General features: G+C 46.4%; 3 protein-coding genes across 5 annotated transcripts in view; 1 reads left to right on the top strand and 2 right to left on the bottom strand.

The window, feature by feature from the left end:
- Positions 1 to 695: 695 nt before the first annotated feature.
- Positions 696 to 5,215, bottom strand: znf276 (zinc finger protein 276). Its single transcript, XM_084017090.1, has 12 exons — positions 5,069 to 5,215; positions 4,162 to 4,446; positions 3,723 to 4,038; positions 3,611 to 3,651; positions 3,112 to 3,525; positions 2,947 to 3,028; positions 2,778 to 2,852; positions 2,563 to 2,685; positions 2,361 to 2,436; positions 1,942 to 2,059; positions 1,755 to 1,854; positions 696 to 1,685 (listed from the first exon to the last, which is right to left on the bottom strand). Exons 2-12 carry the CDS (start codon positions 4,394 to 4,396, stop codon positions 1,376 to 1,378), a joined length of 1,890 nt encoding a protein of 629 aa, XP_083873216.1. The 5' UTR covers positions 4,397 to 4,446; positions 5,069 to 5,215; the 3' UTR covers positions 696 to 1,375.
- Positions 5,216 to 9,406: 4,191 nt separating this feature from the next.
- On the top strand, positions 9,407 to 10,914 carry LOC311018261 (C-C motif chemokine 4-like). Of its 2 annotated transcripts, XR_014597696.1 has the most exons (4): positions 9,407 to 9,421; positions 9,686 to 9,875; positions 10,508 to 10,625; positions 10,700 to 10,914. XR_014597696.1 is itself a non-coding variant. In XM_084017131.1 (3 exons), exons 1-3 carry the CDS (start codon positions 9,806 to 9,808, stop codon positions 10,791 to 10,793), a joined length of 282 nt encoding a protein of 93 aa, XP_083873257.1. In that variant the 5' UTR covers positions 9,715 to 9,805; the 3' UTR covers positions 10,794 to 10,914. The 2 variants fall into 2 exon arrangements, 1 of the variants encoding a protein (XP_083873257.1); XM_084017131.1 differs by lacking the exon at positions 9,407 to 9,421 and having other exon boundaries at positions 9,715 to 9,875.
- Positions 10,738 to 17,886, bottom strand: part of fanca (FA complementation group A) — a 16,428-nt gene continuing 9,279 nt past the window's right edge. The window contains exons 18-43 of one of the 2 annotated variants that reach the window (XM_084017063.1): positions 17,801 to 17,861; positions 17,655 to 17,704; positions 17,417 to 17,487; positions 17,186 to 17,284; positions 16,970 to 17,106; positions 16,819 to 16,889; positions 16,604 to 16,703; positions 16,343 to 16,530; positions 16,177 to 16,273; positions 15,860 to 16,054; positions 15,710 to 15,783; positions 15,500 to 15,628; positions 15,107 to 15,161; positions 14,787 to 14,929; positions 13,799 to 13,904; positions 13,548 to 13,607; positions 13,291 to 13,398; positions 13,039 to 13,154; positions 12,685 to 12,856; positions 12,418 to 12,480; positions 12,230 to 12,317; positions 12,067 to 12,148; positions 11,805 to 11,981; positions 11,670 to 11,769; positions 11,416 to 11,555; positions 10,738 to 10,876 (exon numbers count right to left, since the gene is read on the bottom strand). In XM_084017063.1, the coding sequence (XP_083873189.1) occupies positions 11,457 to 11,555; positions 11,670 to 11,769; positions 11,805 to 11,981; positions 12,067 to 12,148; positions 12,230 to 12,317; positions 12,418 to 12,480; positions 12,685 to 12,856; positions 13,039 to 13,154; positions 13,291 to 13,398; positions 13,548 to 13,607; positions 13,799 to 13,904; positions 14,787 to 14,929; positions 15,107 to 15,161; positions 15,500 to 15,628; positions 15,710 to 15,783; positions 15,860 to 16,054; positions 16,177 to 16,273; positions 16,343 to 16,530; positions 16,604 to 16,703; positions 16,819 to 16,889; positions 16,970 to 17,106; positions 17,186 to 17,284; positions 17,417 to 17,487; positions 17,655 to 17,704; positions 17,801 to 17,861 (2,641 nt within the window). In that variant the 3' untranslated portion in view covers positions 10,738 to 10,876; positions 11,416 to 11,456. The remainder of the gene's footprint in view (positions 10,877 to 11,415; positions 11,556 to 11,669; positions 11,770 to 11,804; positions 11,982 to 12,066; positions 12,149 to 12,229; positions 12,318 to 12,417; positions 12,481 to 12,684; positions 12,857 to 13,038; positions 13,155 to 13,290; positions 13,399 to 13,547; positions 13,608 to 13,798; positions 13,905 to 14,786; positions 14,930 to 15,106; positions 15,162 to 15,499; positions 15,629 to 15,709; positions 15,784 to 15,859; positions 16,055 to 16,176; positions 16,274 to 16,342; positions 16,531 to 16,603; positions 16,704 to 16,818; positions 16,890 to 16,969; positions 17,107 to 17,185; positions 17,285 to 17,416; positions 17,488 to 17,654; positions 17,705 to 17,800; positions 17,862 to 17,886) is intronic. The other variant, XM_084017064.1, reaches the window with a different exon arrangement.

Genomic DNA, 17,886 nt, shown 5'->3' with positions numbered 1-17,886 from the left:
AAACCAAATTAAAAGGTGAACACAGATTTATATCGCGGTTTCTTTATGGTCAGTGTGCAGTTTTAGATGGTGTTTTATATTATTTATTCATTTAATTGTTCTTGTTTTTACTGAACTTTTCTTTATTTTTACTGAACTGTTTTTAATTTATCGTTTTAAGTCTTATATTCTTCTTGTTATACAGCACTTTGATAGAAAGCACTTTATAAATAAATGTATTACTATTATTTATTTACATTTGCACTGTTTTACTGTTGTTTTTGATATATTGTCAAATGCTGCCTTTTACATTGCTTTGTTCTGTATTATTTATCTATTTTAGAATTCACAAAGAGAAATGTCATTGTACAGGGAAACATGTTGACTGTGCATATGACAATAAACGCTTTGAATCCTGAACAACACATAAAAGTGAAGCAGGGGTCGGCCCCTTTTTATTTTCTTCTTATTTGCCACATCATCATCGAGGTTACCACTGGAAGCAGCAGCTTCTTTAAATGTTTAAGAAAGGGAAGTGAAAACCGGCTGTGGTCAAACGCGTCAGTCTATTCGTTTCCATGGCGACAGGAAATGTCTTAAGAGTTGAATGGAATTAAACATTTTTAATAAAAGCCTGAATGTGTGAAAGATGTGGAACGTTTTAAAAGGTTGTAAAGAATCATCACACCAAAACACAAACCTCCTCTTGTAAAAAAAAAAAAAAAAAAAAAGTCCACATTTTATTTGTCTTTTTATACAGAATACACACAGGACTTTATTACACACGTGGACACCAGAAGCCCTTTCCACTGTTTACAGATATAAACTCTGTTTAAAAAGTACTTTAAGCAAGTAATAACTTAATAAAAAACTGGACAAACTAAACAGGGATTGTAAATCTCTCTGCAGAACGATTTGCACGGTGAGGACGTTTACTCAGAACATACAAGTGCTTCACATGTAGGTGAGGAGAATATTGCATTATGGGACGTACGACTGCAGTCCTTCATAAGTGGCTGCTACTGTGAACTTCAAATAAAACTACAGCAGAACGGCAACGAAGTTCCTTTTGATTTTCATGAAATTATCAGAACAGTTTTTTTATTTTTCACTCCGTCTAATTATCTCTAAAGGGAATATTTCATGTTGGCCGAATGCAAGGTCTAGATAGTAGACCACATTAGTCCAGAGACCAGACCAGACTATGTGGAGGAACCAGAGACTGTCTAGATGACCTTATTTGGAGTGTTGATGGAGCAGCTTCTGTGACATCAGCAGAGAACGTAGATAAAGGTGGAGTTCACCACCTGAATGGGAAAACATGGAAGTTTCAGTACTGGCCTAAAAAGATCCCCATAGTTCAAGTCCCCATGCGGCAGACCTGGCCCCCCTGCCGTCATCTGTCCTGGTCTTGCTGAACCATCTCCCCGGTCGGCGTGATGGCGTGCAGGTCGGCGTGCAGCTCGGCGTACGATGGCGGCGGTTCCGGCGGCTCCGGCGGCGGCGGCTCCTGGCTGCTGCCTCTCTGGACCTTGGCCTGGATCAGCGGGTGGACCATGGACATGTGGACGTTCAGGTTGTGGGCCTTCTCGAAGCGCTTCTCGCACATCAGGCAGGCGAAGTCCAGGTCGGCCTCCGCCTTGTGTTTGGTCATGTGATACTTGAGAGACGCTCGCTGGCGACACTGGAACCCACAAACCTCACACCTGCAGAGGAAACGTTCACATCAGCGGCTGTGAATCAGTGTGGTGAAGCGGTTTGACCTCCGTACTCACTGCAGCGGCTTGGCTCCCGAATGCCTCATCTGGTGCACCGAGAGGTGTTTCCTCTGTTTGAAGGTTTGGCCGCACTGGTCGCAGATGTGGTTCCTCTCCTCTGAAAACACCGGAGACACACTGAGCACCAGCTGGAGGAGCTCAGACCAACGTGGGACCCTCACAGGAAGGCCACTGTGTTTCTCACCTGTGTGGATGAGCTTGACGTGTCTCTGCAGGTAGCGGTCGATCATGAAGACCTTGTTGCAGCCGGGATGAGGGCAGGGCCGCTCCTTCACCTCCTCGTGATGCTCCTTGATGTGCTTCTGAAAGCCCAGCTCATTTAGCATTCACCGCTGGGCTCCCAGAATGCATTGCATGCATGTACGGTGTTGTATTGATCTTGTATTATTATTATTTAGGTTTTCTTTGTGTCATTTCTCTGTTATTATGTAGTCGAAAATCAAGATGATACATCCCAAGGGGTTTATCCTAAATAACCCCATTTCATCATATATATATATATATATAGAAATATAATTATAATACTAGTAGCATAGTAGCATACCTAATGCTGAACGATTACTTAAGAAGAATCACTTAAATAAGAGATGAAATGATTCTGACCTTCAGACCATCAGGAGTTTTATAGACGGCTGTACATCCCTGATACGGACACTTGTAGATGTTGGGCAGCTCCTCTCTGAAGACACACACACACACACACACACACACACACACACACACACACACACACACACACACAGTGTCATTACATTTGACTGGTGCAGCATGCTGGTTGTGTATTTAAGGCGGTGTAAATGAGCACCCTTTAGGTTTGAACTTGTTCTTCCAGCCGGGTTTGGGTCCAGGTTTCTTTTTGATTTTGGGTTCCTTCAGGGTCTTCTGGTTTCTTCTTCTTCTCTTGTTAGGGACGGTCACGCTGTGACTTCTAGAGGGGCAGAAGAAGAAGAACAGGAAACACGTCATGGAGGCAACTTCAATCCGTCGCTGCTGCTTTAAGAGAAACAACGTCGTACCGACCTGTCGGAGAACGACTCCAACATCTCGCCTGATAGCGCCTTTCTAGTCCCGCCGAAGTCGTCCTCGCAGAGGAACCTACACACACACACACACACACACACACACACACGGTTTCTACAGGTGTGAAAGCGAGGCGAGGCGAAGGACAGAATGAGATCACATGACTGACCTGTCGGACAGATCGCTGTCAGCCGCGGCGTCCTCCAGCCGGGCCAGAGCGGGAGACAACGCTGCATCGTGACCTGTGAAATCTAAACACAGGAGCATGCAGATGACGTATCGGCATCACCACGGCAACCAAACTGGCCGGTTGTTATCTGCAGCCTGTCCTCACCTTCGGCGTCGGCGGTCCAGTCGGCCAGCGCCGAGCTCGCCGTCTGGACCGTGAGTGCAAGTGGACTGTGCTGAGCCAGAGGGCTCATGCTTCCTGCCGGGGTCCTTCCAAACCCGCTGGGTTGCTGCTCCTCCTCCTCCTCTGACATCACGCCGTCACCGCTGCCGCCCCCCAACGCCCCCCCGTACCAGCTCATGGTGTACTGGGAGTTGGCGGGGGCGGAGCACTGCGTGTCCATGATGTATCTGTGGCCGTCGACGCAGGCCCACACGGCCTTCACGGAGCCCCAGCCCCAGTACTGGTCCTCCAGCACCTCCTTCAGGTTGGGAGAGGAGGTGCAGGCCTCCCCGTGGTGGTGAGCCCAGGACACCAGGCTGTGGAGGCACTTTGGGTCCGAGCTGAAGGACTTCGGTGCTGCGAGGAGAAACCATGTCTCAATGTCACAATGTCAGCGTGTGTTTTATATTATTTCTGCAAAAGCAAAGAAGAAGTTATTTACTTGTTAAGTCGTAGTTCACTGAGGCCTCTGGACACTTCTTCCTGAAATAGAAATACATATTTATAAATGTTCTGCCTGGAATAAACCCGTGTTTTTCCTTCCGTGGACTCACCAGGTCTTCAGGGTCTCCGGGCCGACCGCCGGCAGGTTGACTCTCTGCAGGAAGCGGACCAGGACGCTGTGACACTTGTAGAACTTGGAGTGGCATTTCTTGCAGATGAACTCTGACAGCTGGGGGTCGCGGTCCAGCTTGACCCCGACCAGTCGCTGGAAGTCGGCGTGGAACAAAAGGGGCGGCTGGGCGGCCGAGTCCGACTCGTCGTCCACGATGTCGACGGAGTCCTGAGGCCACTTGTGGAAGGCGTGACGCAGGCTGCGAGGGGAGAACTTCCCGTGGCAGAGCCGGCAGACGGCGGCGGGGAGGCGCCCTGCCGGGAGAAACAACAGCTCAGCCATATTTCTACTTCATCTTTAAAGGTCGAGGAGGTGATTCTATCAGAAACACTTCCTGTTACATTCAGGGTTCCTACACCCTGTCCAAAGACCCTCACCCGAAGACCCGGACTTCCTCTCCGGGTGTTTCTTAGTGGTCTTGCCTTTGGCGGTGTCGTCACCGTAGAAACCTTCTGCGGTTCCCGGGGCGGTTTTCCGAGGTCTCCCTCTGTTTCCGGGCACTTTCTTCTCCTCCTCCTCTTCCTCCTCGCCACCGACACTCCCCGTCGTCTTCGTCCTGCTGGTCCGCCGCGGAGCCTCAGACGACCTCGGACGTCTGCTCTTCTTCTTCATGGTCTGGTCTTGACCTTTGACCCCAGCAGCTGATCCCTTTCAGTGGAGCTCTGTGAATATTCACAATACTTTTCTTACCCATCTTTGTAGAAAAAAACAGTAATTTAAACAACGTATTGCAAAACATGTTTTTCCCCATTTTTATTTGTTTTGTTGTGTTTTAAAAGTATCTCAAACTCTTTAATTTATTTATAGAAGATTAATAAATATATATATATATATATATATATATATATATAGGTGTGTGTATTTTATATGGTATGGTATACTGGAACTTTATTTCATCCCCAGATTTATTTATTTTAATTTGTATGAATGGACTGTCAAACCTATGTGGAGTACATGTCTGAGCTGCTGTCTAAAATTATTAAATAAAGTTTGCATAAAAAAAGTAAACGAAAGGAGTTAGCCTAGCTGGTCAATAAGCTAAATATATTGATTTAACATTGACGCCGTTGTTTTAAAGTCACCGTTGATTTCCGTTCACACTCAGCATGTCAACAACAAGCCGGAATATTCTTTAACGTTAACGCGACAACGTAGTGCTCATTTACACGCGCTAACGTTAGCCACGTTAGCTCAACCAGTCTGCATTTAACTTAGCCCGCTGCTGGTTGCTAGCTAGCGTGCACGGAAGCGTCGTGACGTCATGGTTAATAACCGTTAGCCTACCTGTCGCGTGCTCGGATGCTAGCACGTCGGCGTCATGTTGCTGGTTTTAACGTAAAAGATAAAACAAAACAGACATCTGCGCTGTTTTAGCCTCCCAGTTGTAAACACTAGAAGCCGGAAGTGCTCATCTCCACTGAAACAGGAGGAGACGCGTCACAGCGAACCCTGCCGGCCGCGGGAGGAATTACACCTCAAAAAGATGAGTTCGTTTCATGCCCTGCTGTCCCAAAAAGGTTTCTGGTTGGATATTAAAAATGGGATATTTGTTAAGGTTAATGACATTCCGTCCGTATGAAATAAAAGATTAAAAAATATACATGATTTTAAACTATATTTTTACATCAAATAAAAGATTTATGGCGACATATCTTGTTTATTTCTGTATTTTAATGGTCTTTAATGGTGATTGGGAAATATTAATTTGTAGCATGTTTACTTTGTATGAATTCCCCTGTTCTGTTTTGTTTTTCTACTGGAGGATTGCGATGATATATTGTATTGCTTGTGTTTTTTTACTCTATGAGCCTTTGTATGTTTGTGGTTCAATGAAGAAAAAAAAACAAACTAAAAATGACTTTCTTGTCAACAACATCCTCATTCTTGGAAAATGTCATATACACAAAGCCAAGTATATGAAAGTAAAACCTTCTAAATAATAAAATAAAAATACATTTCACCATTCATTTATTTTACACGTCAAACCCATTAAAGTTATGAAAAAAAGTAATTCAATGATTAAAAAAACCTTTATGCTTTATTTTTAATTTCATATTTAATTTGCTTTTCTGTCTTCTCTCTTATTTATATTAAATTGATATTATATTTTGCACACTTGTAAGCACCTTATTGACCTTTTATGATACTGTAAACACTTTGAGACAATTCCCCCCTGACACATTTTAAGACTTATAAAACACTCCGTTATGAATAATTATTGATGTCTGATTTGGCTTTTCCCCATCGATGATCAGGAGGAAATGATCTAAATGGGTCACGGAGGCGTCGCTCAACCTGCGATAAGATCTCGATAAGATCACATTTTCTGCATCTCTGCAGACCTCAGATCAGCATGAAGTGAGTCATGATGTCGCTTTTAGTGCGGAGACAGAAACCAGTGTGATCTCGTCTTCATGGGCTTTTATTAACAACACTGATTCAAAACCAAGAGTCATATTCAAGCACTTTTCAAGCACTTCAAGGTGCATTTCCATGCTTTTCCAGCCCCTTCCAGCTGTGGTAAACTCCATATTTGTATCAATCCAATGGTCAGTATTCAGTCTACTTATTCTGTCACTTGTTCATCACATTAAATGAGATGTTATTGTCCTCTAAACAACCAACATGATGTTTGGAGACAGCTTTTTACAGAAGGACCACAAATGAAAGGAAAACTAATTCCACTAACAGATCCACAGAAATATAATCACCAACTATTTTCATCATCTGTTCATCATCAAAAGGCATTTTTCATAAAGAAATGTCAGGAAATGCTGTTTTCAGTCCCTCAGATATGGAGATCTTCTTTTCTCTGTTCTATCATAGATGTCATCACATACAACACACATTTCAAGACCTTTAGTCTACATCCAAGCACTTTTCAGACCTGGAAACACCACTCTAACAGTCAAGTGTTTTCAAGGATTTCCAGCACCGTACAACCCTTTACATATTATTTACATATCAAAATTCAAACAGTCGTGATATCTGAATGTGCTGTAAAGATGCACTTGTTGTTTTGCAACTCTGTGTTTGTTTCCGTGCTGAGATCAGATCAGTGAGGTTTTCCTCTCTAATCATCATCATCATCATCATCATCACCGCATCGCTGCTGATCTCACGCCATCTCTCTGCCTCCGTGTCAACACGCTGCAACACAACAACACCTGCTTCTAACTTCTTCTTTTTTTTAAATATGTTTATTGATTTTCAATGAAGAGAAAAAAGAAAAAAGTAAAAAACACAGCACATCAAGCATTACAACGATATGTCGTGGTCATAAAATGAGTATCTACTATAGACAGAATATAAGAGCAGAACAAATTAATATATATAATAATAATAGTAAAATAAATCATTCTTGTTTGCCTGTGAGGCAGTGTAGTGTATCTATACATGTTTAATGTAATTCAGTACCGGGTCCCAGGGTATATGGTCCTCATTTATATAGAGCTTTTCTCCAAAGCACTTTACAGGAATGACTGACATTCACACATTCATTCACACATTCATTCACACATTCACACACCAACGGTGGAGTCAACCACGCAGGGCGACAGCCAGCCCGTCAGGAGACATTAGGGTGAGGTGCCTTGCTCAGGGACACCAGGCACTCAGCTAGGAGGAGCCGGGGATCCAACAGGCGATCTTGCGGTTACCAGCCAACCCGCTCTACCTCCTGAGCTAATCCCCCATGTTTTATCAACATTTTTATAACGTATCTATCTTCTTTGTAGAGTCTCAGTGTCTCCAGATGGAAAGAACAGAGTCCGTTTTCCACACTCGTAGAATCAGCTTTTAGCATCACCATCCCAGATGTAACTGCTCTTCTTTCAGATGTATTGACAGAAGAAAGGACACTTGTGGCCCCTAGAAGGACAGCCAGAGAATTGGGTGCCAAACCAAATAAAGCGTACTAAACGCCCAGAATGAATGTGCTCGAGTACCTTATATCGAGGCTTAACGTCGGTGGGACAGCTGGGTAAAACGTATGTAGCTTTTCTTGTGAGTAATGGAGTCTGTGGAGTACTTTATACTGTATTAGTTTGTGTCTGGTGTTAACTGAACACTTTTATACGTTTCATAGACGTTCTTCCCAAATCTCACCAGTTATTTCCATATTCAACTCGCCTGCCCATGCTTTTTATACGTTTCTGAATTCACTGGAAACTCCATCATGAAGCATTCGATAGAAAACAGAGATTGGCCCACGAGTACCCGGGTCCAGACTAGTAATATTCTCTAGAGCATTGTGTTTATTCAAAACTTCAAAGTTTGGTAAAAAAAACCTGAAAAACCTGAGGCAGGTATTCCATATCTGGCTTGTGTAAATGAGGCAGAACAAGCATGTCATTGAGGCCAGGTATGGAAGCGTGATCTTCACAGACTGGAGTATCGATATCTACACTTGGGGCCTTGATATGAAGTTTTATCTGCTCCCATGTGCGTACCATTGATTACAAAGCTGGTATTATTCTGTGACTTCCTCATTTTGGTGGGGCTGTTGAGCAATGCTAGGAGGTTGTAGTTCCAAAGAAAAGGTACAATAATTGAATCTAATTGTTTAAACTAATTCTGGGCAATGTAACATGGAAGAGACTGGCAGTGCAATCATCTTAAATGCATTAATCTTTCCTACAAGAGAAATAGGAAGAGTCTTCCAAAAATGTATACTTTGTTTAAGTTGCTCAAATGTATTATGCCATTTCTTCTGTAGAAGGTCATCTGAGTTCTTGTGACAGTTATACCAAGAAATGAGAAGTCTTTAAATGCTATGTCTGCCAAAGATGCTGATTAAAGTCAAAAGAAGAGGTATGGAGGCTTGGGGATGAGAGATGAACAGAAGAATGTCGTCGGCGTACAGTGAAATATGATGTTCTTGTCCGTGAATATATCGTTGTCTAATAACTAACTAACGGTCAGGAAAGGGGGTGAGATATTTTGGTTGGTTATGACTGAGGCAGTTGGATGTGAATAACTTCTAGTATCAAAACCTGCAGCCGGTGATGATGGCGTTCATCAGTGTGGTGAAGAGATGGCGGTTTGGTGCAGAACAGGAAGCTCAACGCTGCTGTTAGTGAGCGTTGGAGTGCTCAACATGTCTGTTCCTGCCACTACAACATACTCATACAGATATATATATATATATATATATATATGTATATATATATATATATATATATATATGTATATATATGTATATATATATATATATATGTATATATATATATATATATATATATATGTATGTATATATAATATAGGGAAAACGTACTTTTATTTTACTGTGTAGTAATTCATCTTATTATTTTACCTAGACTAACCCTAATCTTAGACTAAACCTAGTCCTAGACTAACCCTAACCCTAGACTGACCCTAGTCCTAGACTAACACTACAACCCTGAAGCCTTTATAACACCATGGTGGCTCTGGTTCACACAGAGCTTCATGAGAACTCTTCTGAGTCTGATGAATCTACATCCTGGTTCTTATCTGCCCCTCTTCATCATCATCGTGGTCTTTTTCACACGACTCAGTAGTGGCATCAGCCATCTTTTATGGAGTGGTCTGCTGGGGCAGTAGAATCACAGCTGTGGGCCAGAACAGGCTCTGTCCTTGGATGTCTCCTCATCCCATGTGTGTTATTTTACACAAGTGTAATACAAACATAACATGCTCCATCTCTGTCTATCATGTAAATATCTAGTCCATCCTGTATATATTCTGGAAATGGTCTATTATGTACATTATACCTTCTTCTTTATTTAACTTTCTTTATAGTCTTAGTGTTCATATCTTTTTATATTGTACTTTTCTTGTCAATGCATGTTTATTATTTATTATGCTTATTTTGTTACTGTCTTGCTGCTGTAAATGAAAGGACTATCTCATCTTTATCAGATCAAGAAGCAGCACAGCAGCAGAAGTGTGTGACCACAGTGTGGAGACGAGGTCATATAAGCAGCGCTGCGTTCAGAGCCGTCAGACCGAAGAGCGCCGCCACCGGGACCTGAGGACGCCATGACGACCCCGAAGCTGGCAGCGGGACTGATGATGCTGATGATGATGGTTTACTGCTGCAACGCCATGCGTGAGTCTGTCTGAGGGACGCTTCCATTCCAGCTGGATTCAGTTCAAATTACAATCATATAGAAAACATTTAGATATTTATGTATATATATATATACAAATATATATTCATGTGTGTGTATTTAATTTGCATGTAGAGTCCATTTAGAAATGATTGTTTTTATTAAATCTGCATAAAGTCAGGACATTTTTATTTAACCATCACTGTTTCAACAAGAACAGTTTTTTATTTAAATTTAGTCGACCTAAATTCGTCTCTAAAGTCAAACCTCAGTCAAATGTATTAAATAAGAATGTTTTGCTCTATTTGGAAGGACATTTAAAGCACCTTAAACATCATTTTGATGATTTACTTTTTAAAATGTTAACAGTTATGTAACAGAACAGGAGACGGCTGTTTTCATGTAAGACACATTTAATAAAATTAAACAAAGAAAAGGCGTTTCCAACTAATCATCACTTCGTCTCACAGAGACGTGATTCTTTACATAATGTCGTAACTGTAAATAAGTGGGTTGTATTCATACTGTATGTGTACATGTTGAAGGTAAAAGCCAGCTCCGATGTATGTATATATATATATATATATATATATATATATATATATGTTTAATACTGTGTTTGTGCCTGCAGCTCATGCCTTGTATGCTCCCGTCTACTGCTGCAATGAATTCTCCACCGGACAAGTCCCGCCCAACAGAATCATCTCCGTCTTCAAGACTCACAGCAGCTGTCGGGAGCCGGCCTTCGTGTACGTCTTTACTCGAGGATAAGTAGCTGCACATCGTTGAACCCCCCCTGACCTGTCGTTGGTTTTGTCCGCAGGGTCGGCACCACCAAGGGGAAGCAGCTGTGTGTGAGCCGGAATGCCGAGTGGGCCCAGACGGCGTTCAGGCAGCAAGTCAGCGATGACGAGTGATGGATCTCCACCTCCAGCCCCGACGCACGCCGCCGCTCTGCTTCCTTTCATAACCACGCCTTCATTTATAAATGTATCCACGCCTGCATCCATAGAACAGACAATAAAAGCGTATAAATTCTGTTGTTTGTGTTTCTTTAACCTGAAGTACGTTGGTTTGTGGTCTCCGGCTTTGAAGCCCTCTAGTTTTCTGAACGTCAGTGGGCCCAACACGAACCCCAGCCTGCACGGCAGCAGCTCATGTGGACTAGACTCGAGTTCCCTTTTCACTTGTTTTGGTGCTATTTTTAATCCACTAAAGATGCTACTAAATATGACGGCTGGTTTGGCGTTGATGTAGACGTTTTTTAATGTATTTATATATTTGGAGAAGTATTAATAATTCATTAATACTGACATACATGACAGTTTCATGTGTTTACCGACACAAATCCACAATATTTCACTCTCTACTTTCTGACAGCAGCGAGGAAGCTCACAATTCTTTGTGTTTGGAGCTTTCATCTCTGCAGGAGTCTGGTTGATGGTGCTAGGCTACGCTAACACGTAGCCGCTCCATCAACACTCCTAATAAGGTCGTCTAGACAGCGTCATGTGAATGAAGCAAACTTCATGTACTCGCCTCCTTCTGGAGGACGAGGTGGAGTGAACTGGGTCGGCCCTTCACAGGAAGTCCATCTCTGGGCTGAGACCGGGCGGGTCCAGGTGCACAGAAAGAGCCGCCGCCACCTCTGGGTCCAGGTCTGCACACTGGGACTCCAGCTGGGACCAGGAACCAGCAGACCAGACAGGATGGAGAGATGGAGAGAGTTGATTAAGATCTTAACGAGATGTGCACTGTCAGGAAGGGGCGGGGCTTAGCCTCTGCGTGGGTACCTGTCTGAGGTGATTGGAGGACCGGGTGCTTGGGGACGACTGTGAGATGGCTCTCAGAAGGAACTGCTTGGCGTGGATCAGGATTTCGGAAGGCTCCGTCTGACAACACAATTTAAAAAGATGAACGTCGACGTCGTCACGGTGACAGAAACAGCCACCTGCGTCTCAGTCACCTGATCACCGGAGGGTCCGCCGGCCGGCGCCTCCAGGAAAAGCTGCAGCAGCCCGACGTAGCAGCGGACGGCGGCGTGGAGGAAGCCGGGACAGGACGCCGCTCTCTGGAGCAGCTCGCCGCTCTGCTGGAGCATGAGACTGAACACACACACACACACACACACACACACAGGTTTAACTGGAGGCAGGCGTACCTGCCTGCAGCAGTGAAGCTGTAACTCACCTGTAAAAGGCCCACGGCATCAGTCGGGTAAAAGCATCTGACGTCACCATGGCGACCGACTGATAAACACCTCGTTCCTGAGCTGAGAAAAGAAAAGGGTTAATCCCTCAACAAAGCAGGAACACTAATAAACACACATGTGGCTTCAGAAGGTGGACCGTACCGGTGGATTTAAAGAGGAGCAGCCAGTCTGCAGAGTCCACCACCAGGACCAGGAGGTCCCTGCAGGAGTCCGTCTGATGGCTCTGCTCCTACAGACACGAACACAATACATTAATGAATCAGCATTTAGAGTGAATGTTCACCTTGGCGGGATCATTAGTGTGTATAATAAAAGTTAAAGTTTATTACCTGAGGATAGAGGAGGGATGACAGATGGTCATTTACACACAGGAAGAGCAGGAAAACAAGCACCTGACAAAGAAAGGAGACAATAGAGTTAATATATGAAACCAGACAAACACAATAATAATATCCTTTTTGACTTTTTGGTTGGAAACTTATATTTTGGGGTGATTGGATGGCAAACTGTGATTCTCCTAGAGGCCACTAGAGGCCAGTAAAAGGTTCTGGTTACCATGGAGACCATGAATGTATCTGGGCTCGTTGGCGTCTCACCTGTCTGGCCTGTGAGTCTGTCTCGAGTCGCAGCGCGTTCAGGGCGGTGCTGAAGCCCGGGTCGTCATGACAACAGCTTCGCCAGGCCCGATGCAGGCTGGCGGCCAGCAGCAGAGCTGAAGCTGCAGGCGGCGGTGACCATGACGACGATGACATCAGCCCCTTCTCCAATCTGAACAGCAGACAGAAAAAAAACAGCGTCACGCGAAGCGACCGACACACAAAAACCACCAGAGACACAAAACACGGGTGGAAGCTGAAGGACGGCGCTCGGCTCGGCCTTCTCACGACGTCGGACGCGCGTTTAAAAAGCGCCGCGTCGACACGTTTAGAAGCTCAGAGGTTCAGGTTTACCTGCAGGCCCAGGTCTGACAGTCGGAGAGGATCCGGAGCTGCTCGGGGAGAGGAGCTCCGTCACAGAGACGCCGCCACAGGGACAACACACCTGGAGACAGACGCTGCCACCAGTGCTGCACACACACACACACACACACACACACACACACACACACACACACACACACACACACACACACACACACGCTGGATGAAGTGTGTCGGAGCGAGTGGAACAGTGATTATCTGTGTGGAGAGAGGAAGCAGCACCACTGTGGAGACCAGCAGCAGAGGACAGCGTAGACTGATCTGAGACCAGGCTTTGTTGACTTCCTCCCCCGAGTATCCATGGCAACGTGCACTAGCACACAAGACGCCCTGCAGGGAGAGAGACAGACAGGCAGGCAGTCAGACAGGCAGGCAGGCAGACAGACAGACAGGCAGACAGACAGTCAGTCAGACGGACAGACAGACAGTCAGTCAGACGGACAGACAGACAGATCTCAGAGGGGATTTCAGTGACTCACTCTCAGGAGGTGTGATGTCAGGTGGCAGGACAGCAAGCCAACCGGAGAACAGGCCTCCCTCTGGGGGGGGGGGGGGGCGGGGGGGGGCAGAGAGAGAGAGAGAGACACAGAGAGAGAGAGAGAGAGACAGAGAGAGAGAGAGAGAGACACAGAGAGAGAGAGAGAGAGACAGAGAGAGAGAGAGAGAGAGAGAGAGACTGTCACATTCGCTGCACTTTTCCAGATGTTGTATAATCAGATGAGAAACTCACCTGATGCTGGTTGACGTGTTCGATGAGCGAGTTAACATCCAGGGTCGTCCTCCCTCCCTCACCCTTCACTCTAACGAGCAACGCTGCAGGGAGGGTTAGCAGCACTCTGACACACACACACACACACACACGCACACACACACACACACACAGACACACAGACACACACGCACACGCACACACACACACAGACACAGACACACACACACACACACACACACACACACACAGACACAGACACACACACACACACACACACACACACACACACGCACACACACAGACACACACACACACACACACACACAGACACAGACACACACACACACACACACACACACACACGCACACACACGCACACACGCGCACACACACACGCACACACACACACACACACACACACACAGACACAGACACAGACACACACACACACACACACACACACACACACAGACACAGACACACACACACACACACACACACGCACACACACGCACACACACACACACACACGCACACACACACACACACACACACGCACACACACACACACACACACACACACGCACACACACACACGCACACACACACACACACACACACACACACACACACACAGACACACACACACACACACACACACACGCACACACACACACACACACACACACACACACACACAGACACAGACACACACACACACACACACACACACACACGCACACACACGCACACACGCGCACACACACACGCACACACACACACACACACACACACACACACACACACACACACGCACACACACGCACACACGCGCACACACACACACACACACACACACACACACAGACACGCACACGCACACACACACATGTATTCAAGGATCATTTGTTGTCATTGGGCAACACAAGGAAAACAACCTCCACACTTCCTTCTACCGTACTGATGAACACTGTGTGTGTGTGTGTGTCTGTGTGTGTGTGTGTACCTGTTCCACGTGTTTAGTGTGTGTTGCAGGCTGATGCTTTGTGAAGCTGAGAAACATCTCTGAGACACGGATTCAAACAAGAGGTCGCAGACATCAGCTCGGCCTCCAGCGAGGTCAGTCACTTCCATGTCATAGATAAACTCCTACACACACACACACACACACACACACACACAGACACGCACACACACACACACACACACACACACACACACACACACACACACACACACACACACACACACACACACACACACAATGCTGGCTTTATCTCTCTAAAAGCATTTAGGATCATCGCTTGTGTTAGAGAACGTACAGACCTGTAACCGGGACAGCAGGTCTGGCAGACAGGAACCCTTATCCAGGTTCTGGTGGCTGTCGACAAAAAATACACAACAGTTACATTTTTAACCTCCGGTTCTGAGAAGTGAAGCTGATGCTGAAGTGCCTGAAACTGTCATCCACTCTGCTGGCCACCAGGGGTTGGCCACAGGTCCATTTAGAGTCCACCAGACCAGAAAGTAGGGGATGCTTTAGGGGGCGGGGCTTACCTGCTGATTGACAGGTCCATCCAGGGGATGCTTTAGGGGGCGGGGCTTACCTGCTGATCGACAGGTCCATCCAGGGGATGCTTTGGGGGCGGGGCTTACCTGCTGATCGACAGGTCCATCCAGGGGATGCCTTATGAGAAAACATGTTTTGTGAACACACACCTTAACGGCTGGTCCATGATGGCGTTGAGCAGATGAGAGCAGAGGTTCTTCACGTCTCCTCCACAGCCTCCATGTTCCTCCAGGCGGGGCAGGTAGACCTCCGAGCAGACCCACTGCTGGTACTCCTGACTACAACCACACAAGTTTTAATGCTGCTGTCTCATGAGTCTGTCTTCACACACAAAGCAGCACTAGTGGTGATTGTCGTACCGTTCTGGGTCCGTCAGGGCGTCTTCACTTCTCTGCACTCTGAGCTCGTTAGCCAGCCATTCTGAGAACAGTAACTAGACAAAGATGAAGTTAATAACATTAATTAATCAATCAAATCAACAAACCAGTGATGCAGTGAAGCCTTCCTACCTGATATCCCGGCGTGTTTTCTAGCTGACGGAACGTCGGGTTCCTCCACAGATGCCGAGCCGTCGTCCTCCAGGTGGCGTCACCGTCTGTGGCTCTGCTCCACAGGTTCCCGTCCTCCAGGTCCCGGATGGGACCGCCAGCCGTGACGGGAGGTCTTCTGGCTTCAGGCAACAGTCTTGGGACGAGGTACAGAAGCTGTACAAACACAGCAGGGGTTTTCTACACTTCTACCTTCCTACTTGCTACATCCAGGCTTCAGCGTCTCCTCCTCCTCCTCACATCTCTCAGCTTGATGACGCGCTAAAGGAAACCCTCACCTTCTTGTAGAAGCTGCTGAGGATGAAGTCCTGCTGCTGCGTCCGAGGCAGCGAGTCTCCTCTGCAGACGCCGTAACACACGGTCGCCACACACAACCTGGACGAGAACCTCCGGTTAACTGGGGGGTGAAAGGTCATCAGCGTCCGACTGTAGGGTTTAACTCACCTGACACAGAAGAGCATGTCGGCCTGCGTGCTGCAGACCAGCGCCGAGCTCAGCGCCTCACCGACGGGCACCGGCTCCGGCAGGACGGGCGGGACCAGCTGGACCAGAGGATTGTGGGACATGGAGGCGTGGAGATGGACTCCAAACGCTGCCAGACCCAGTAAGTGGGCAGCACTCAGCGAAGACCCCTTTAAGACACGATGAATGATATGAATAAAAGAATTCCCTTTGAATTGAATTAACGAATCCCGATGTCTGTACCTGGTTGTGAAACAGGTCCCAGAGTCGGTGTAGGAGGCTGGAGAGGAACTGTGTGTTGCCAGGCAACACGCTGACAAACCAGGAGGCCCACTGGCTTTGTCTGCAGACACACAGAAGGACCCGGGTTGACGTGCATCCCTCCACTTAAAAACATCCAAACTGTCCCTTTAATGACTCGGCTCGTTCACGGTTATAAATGAAGCTGCAGGACTCACCTGTTGGGAGGGTTTGCTCTGGACGCGTTCAGCATGCACTGGCAGAAGCTCCTCAGTATCACGTCGACCACCTGAACACAGAGTGTAAACGGGATCACTGACTCAGATAAAACAGCAGAGACCACGATGTAATACCAGGAAAGCTGCAGACGTTGAGGTGAAGCCGGGGGGCCGGAGGGCCGTCCACGTGGAGCTCGATGACCGTCCGTCCATGCAGCAGCTCCTCGGGTCGGCCGGGGAAGAGGACGCTCAGAGTGTGTGAGATCCTGGACAGCTGGGCCCACGTCTCTGAGGACACAGCAGGACGGAGATGAGGGATCCAGAGACGCTCGGTGTAGTGAGTCTGTCTGAGGTGGAGATACGTTACCTCCCTCGTTTCCCTCCACCACCAGCTGTGTGAACTCCTGCAGCTGAACCTTCAGGACCTCCAGAGGATCATCCTTAGTGTTCGAACACGCAGAACTCCCTGAAAACAACAGTGGGAATGAAGTCACGGTTCTCTAGATTCATGTTTGAGAAAAAGAAACTACACAAACAAATAAAAGACGGACATCTTTGTGAGTATAATAATAATGATTGGATTAATAATAACCCCCACCATCCTGCTGCCTCTGTTTGTGGCAGGAGTCCAGGTAAGACGAATGCTGTGCAGCGGGGATCTTATCTGCCCTGAATACACACAAACAAGTGTCATGACACCAAATATTCACAGATAATCATTATTGGTAAATCATCAGGCCCCAAAACAAACAAAAACACGTAGGCAACGATGCTCAAGTCAGTGAATACATGAAAGGAGAACAGCTGAATGGAAAACGTTGGAGATCAGAACTCACTTTCTCAGAGCTTCGATGAAACTCATCCGAGCGTCGGCTTTGACAGGAAGCTGGCATGGACAGACAGAAGGGAGAGGTGAGTTCACGTGTGGATCAAACTAAAACAATAATAATAATAATAATAATAGGAAGGCGAAGGCGCTCACCATCCTCGGTGTCAGCAGAGCGGGGAGGAATCGACCGAGGAAATACGGCCTCCGGAAAATACTGAGAGGACAGAGGAGTCAAGTGG

The sequence above is a fragment of the Eutrigla gurnardus genome (genome assembly GCF_963514095.1).
Source record: "Eutrigla gurnardus genome assembly, chromosome: 9".
Classification (NCBI taxonomy): domain Eukaryota; kingdom Metazoa; phylum Chordata; class Actinopteri; order Perciformes; family Triglidae; genus Eutrigla; species Eutrigla gurnardus.
Note: the sequence above shows the minus strand (reverse complement) of the source record. Positions and strands in the feature narration are given on the sequence as shown.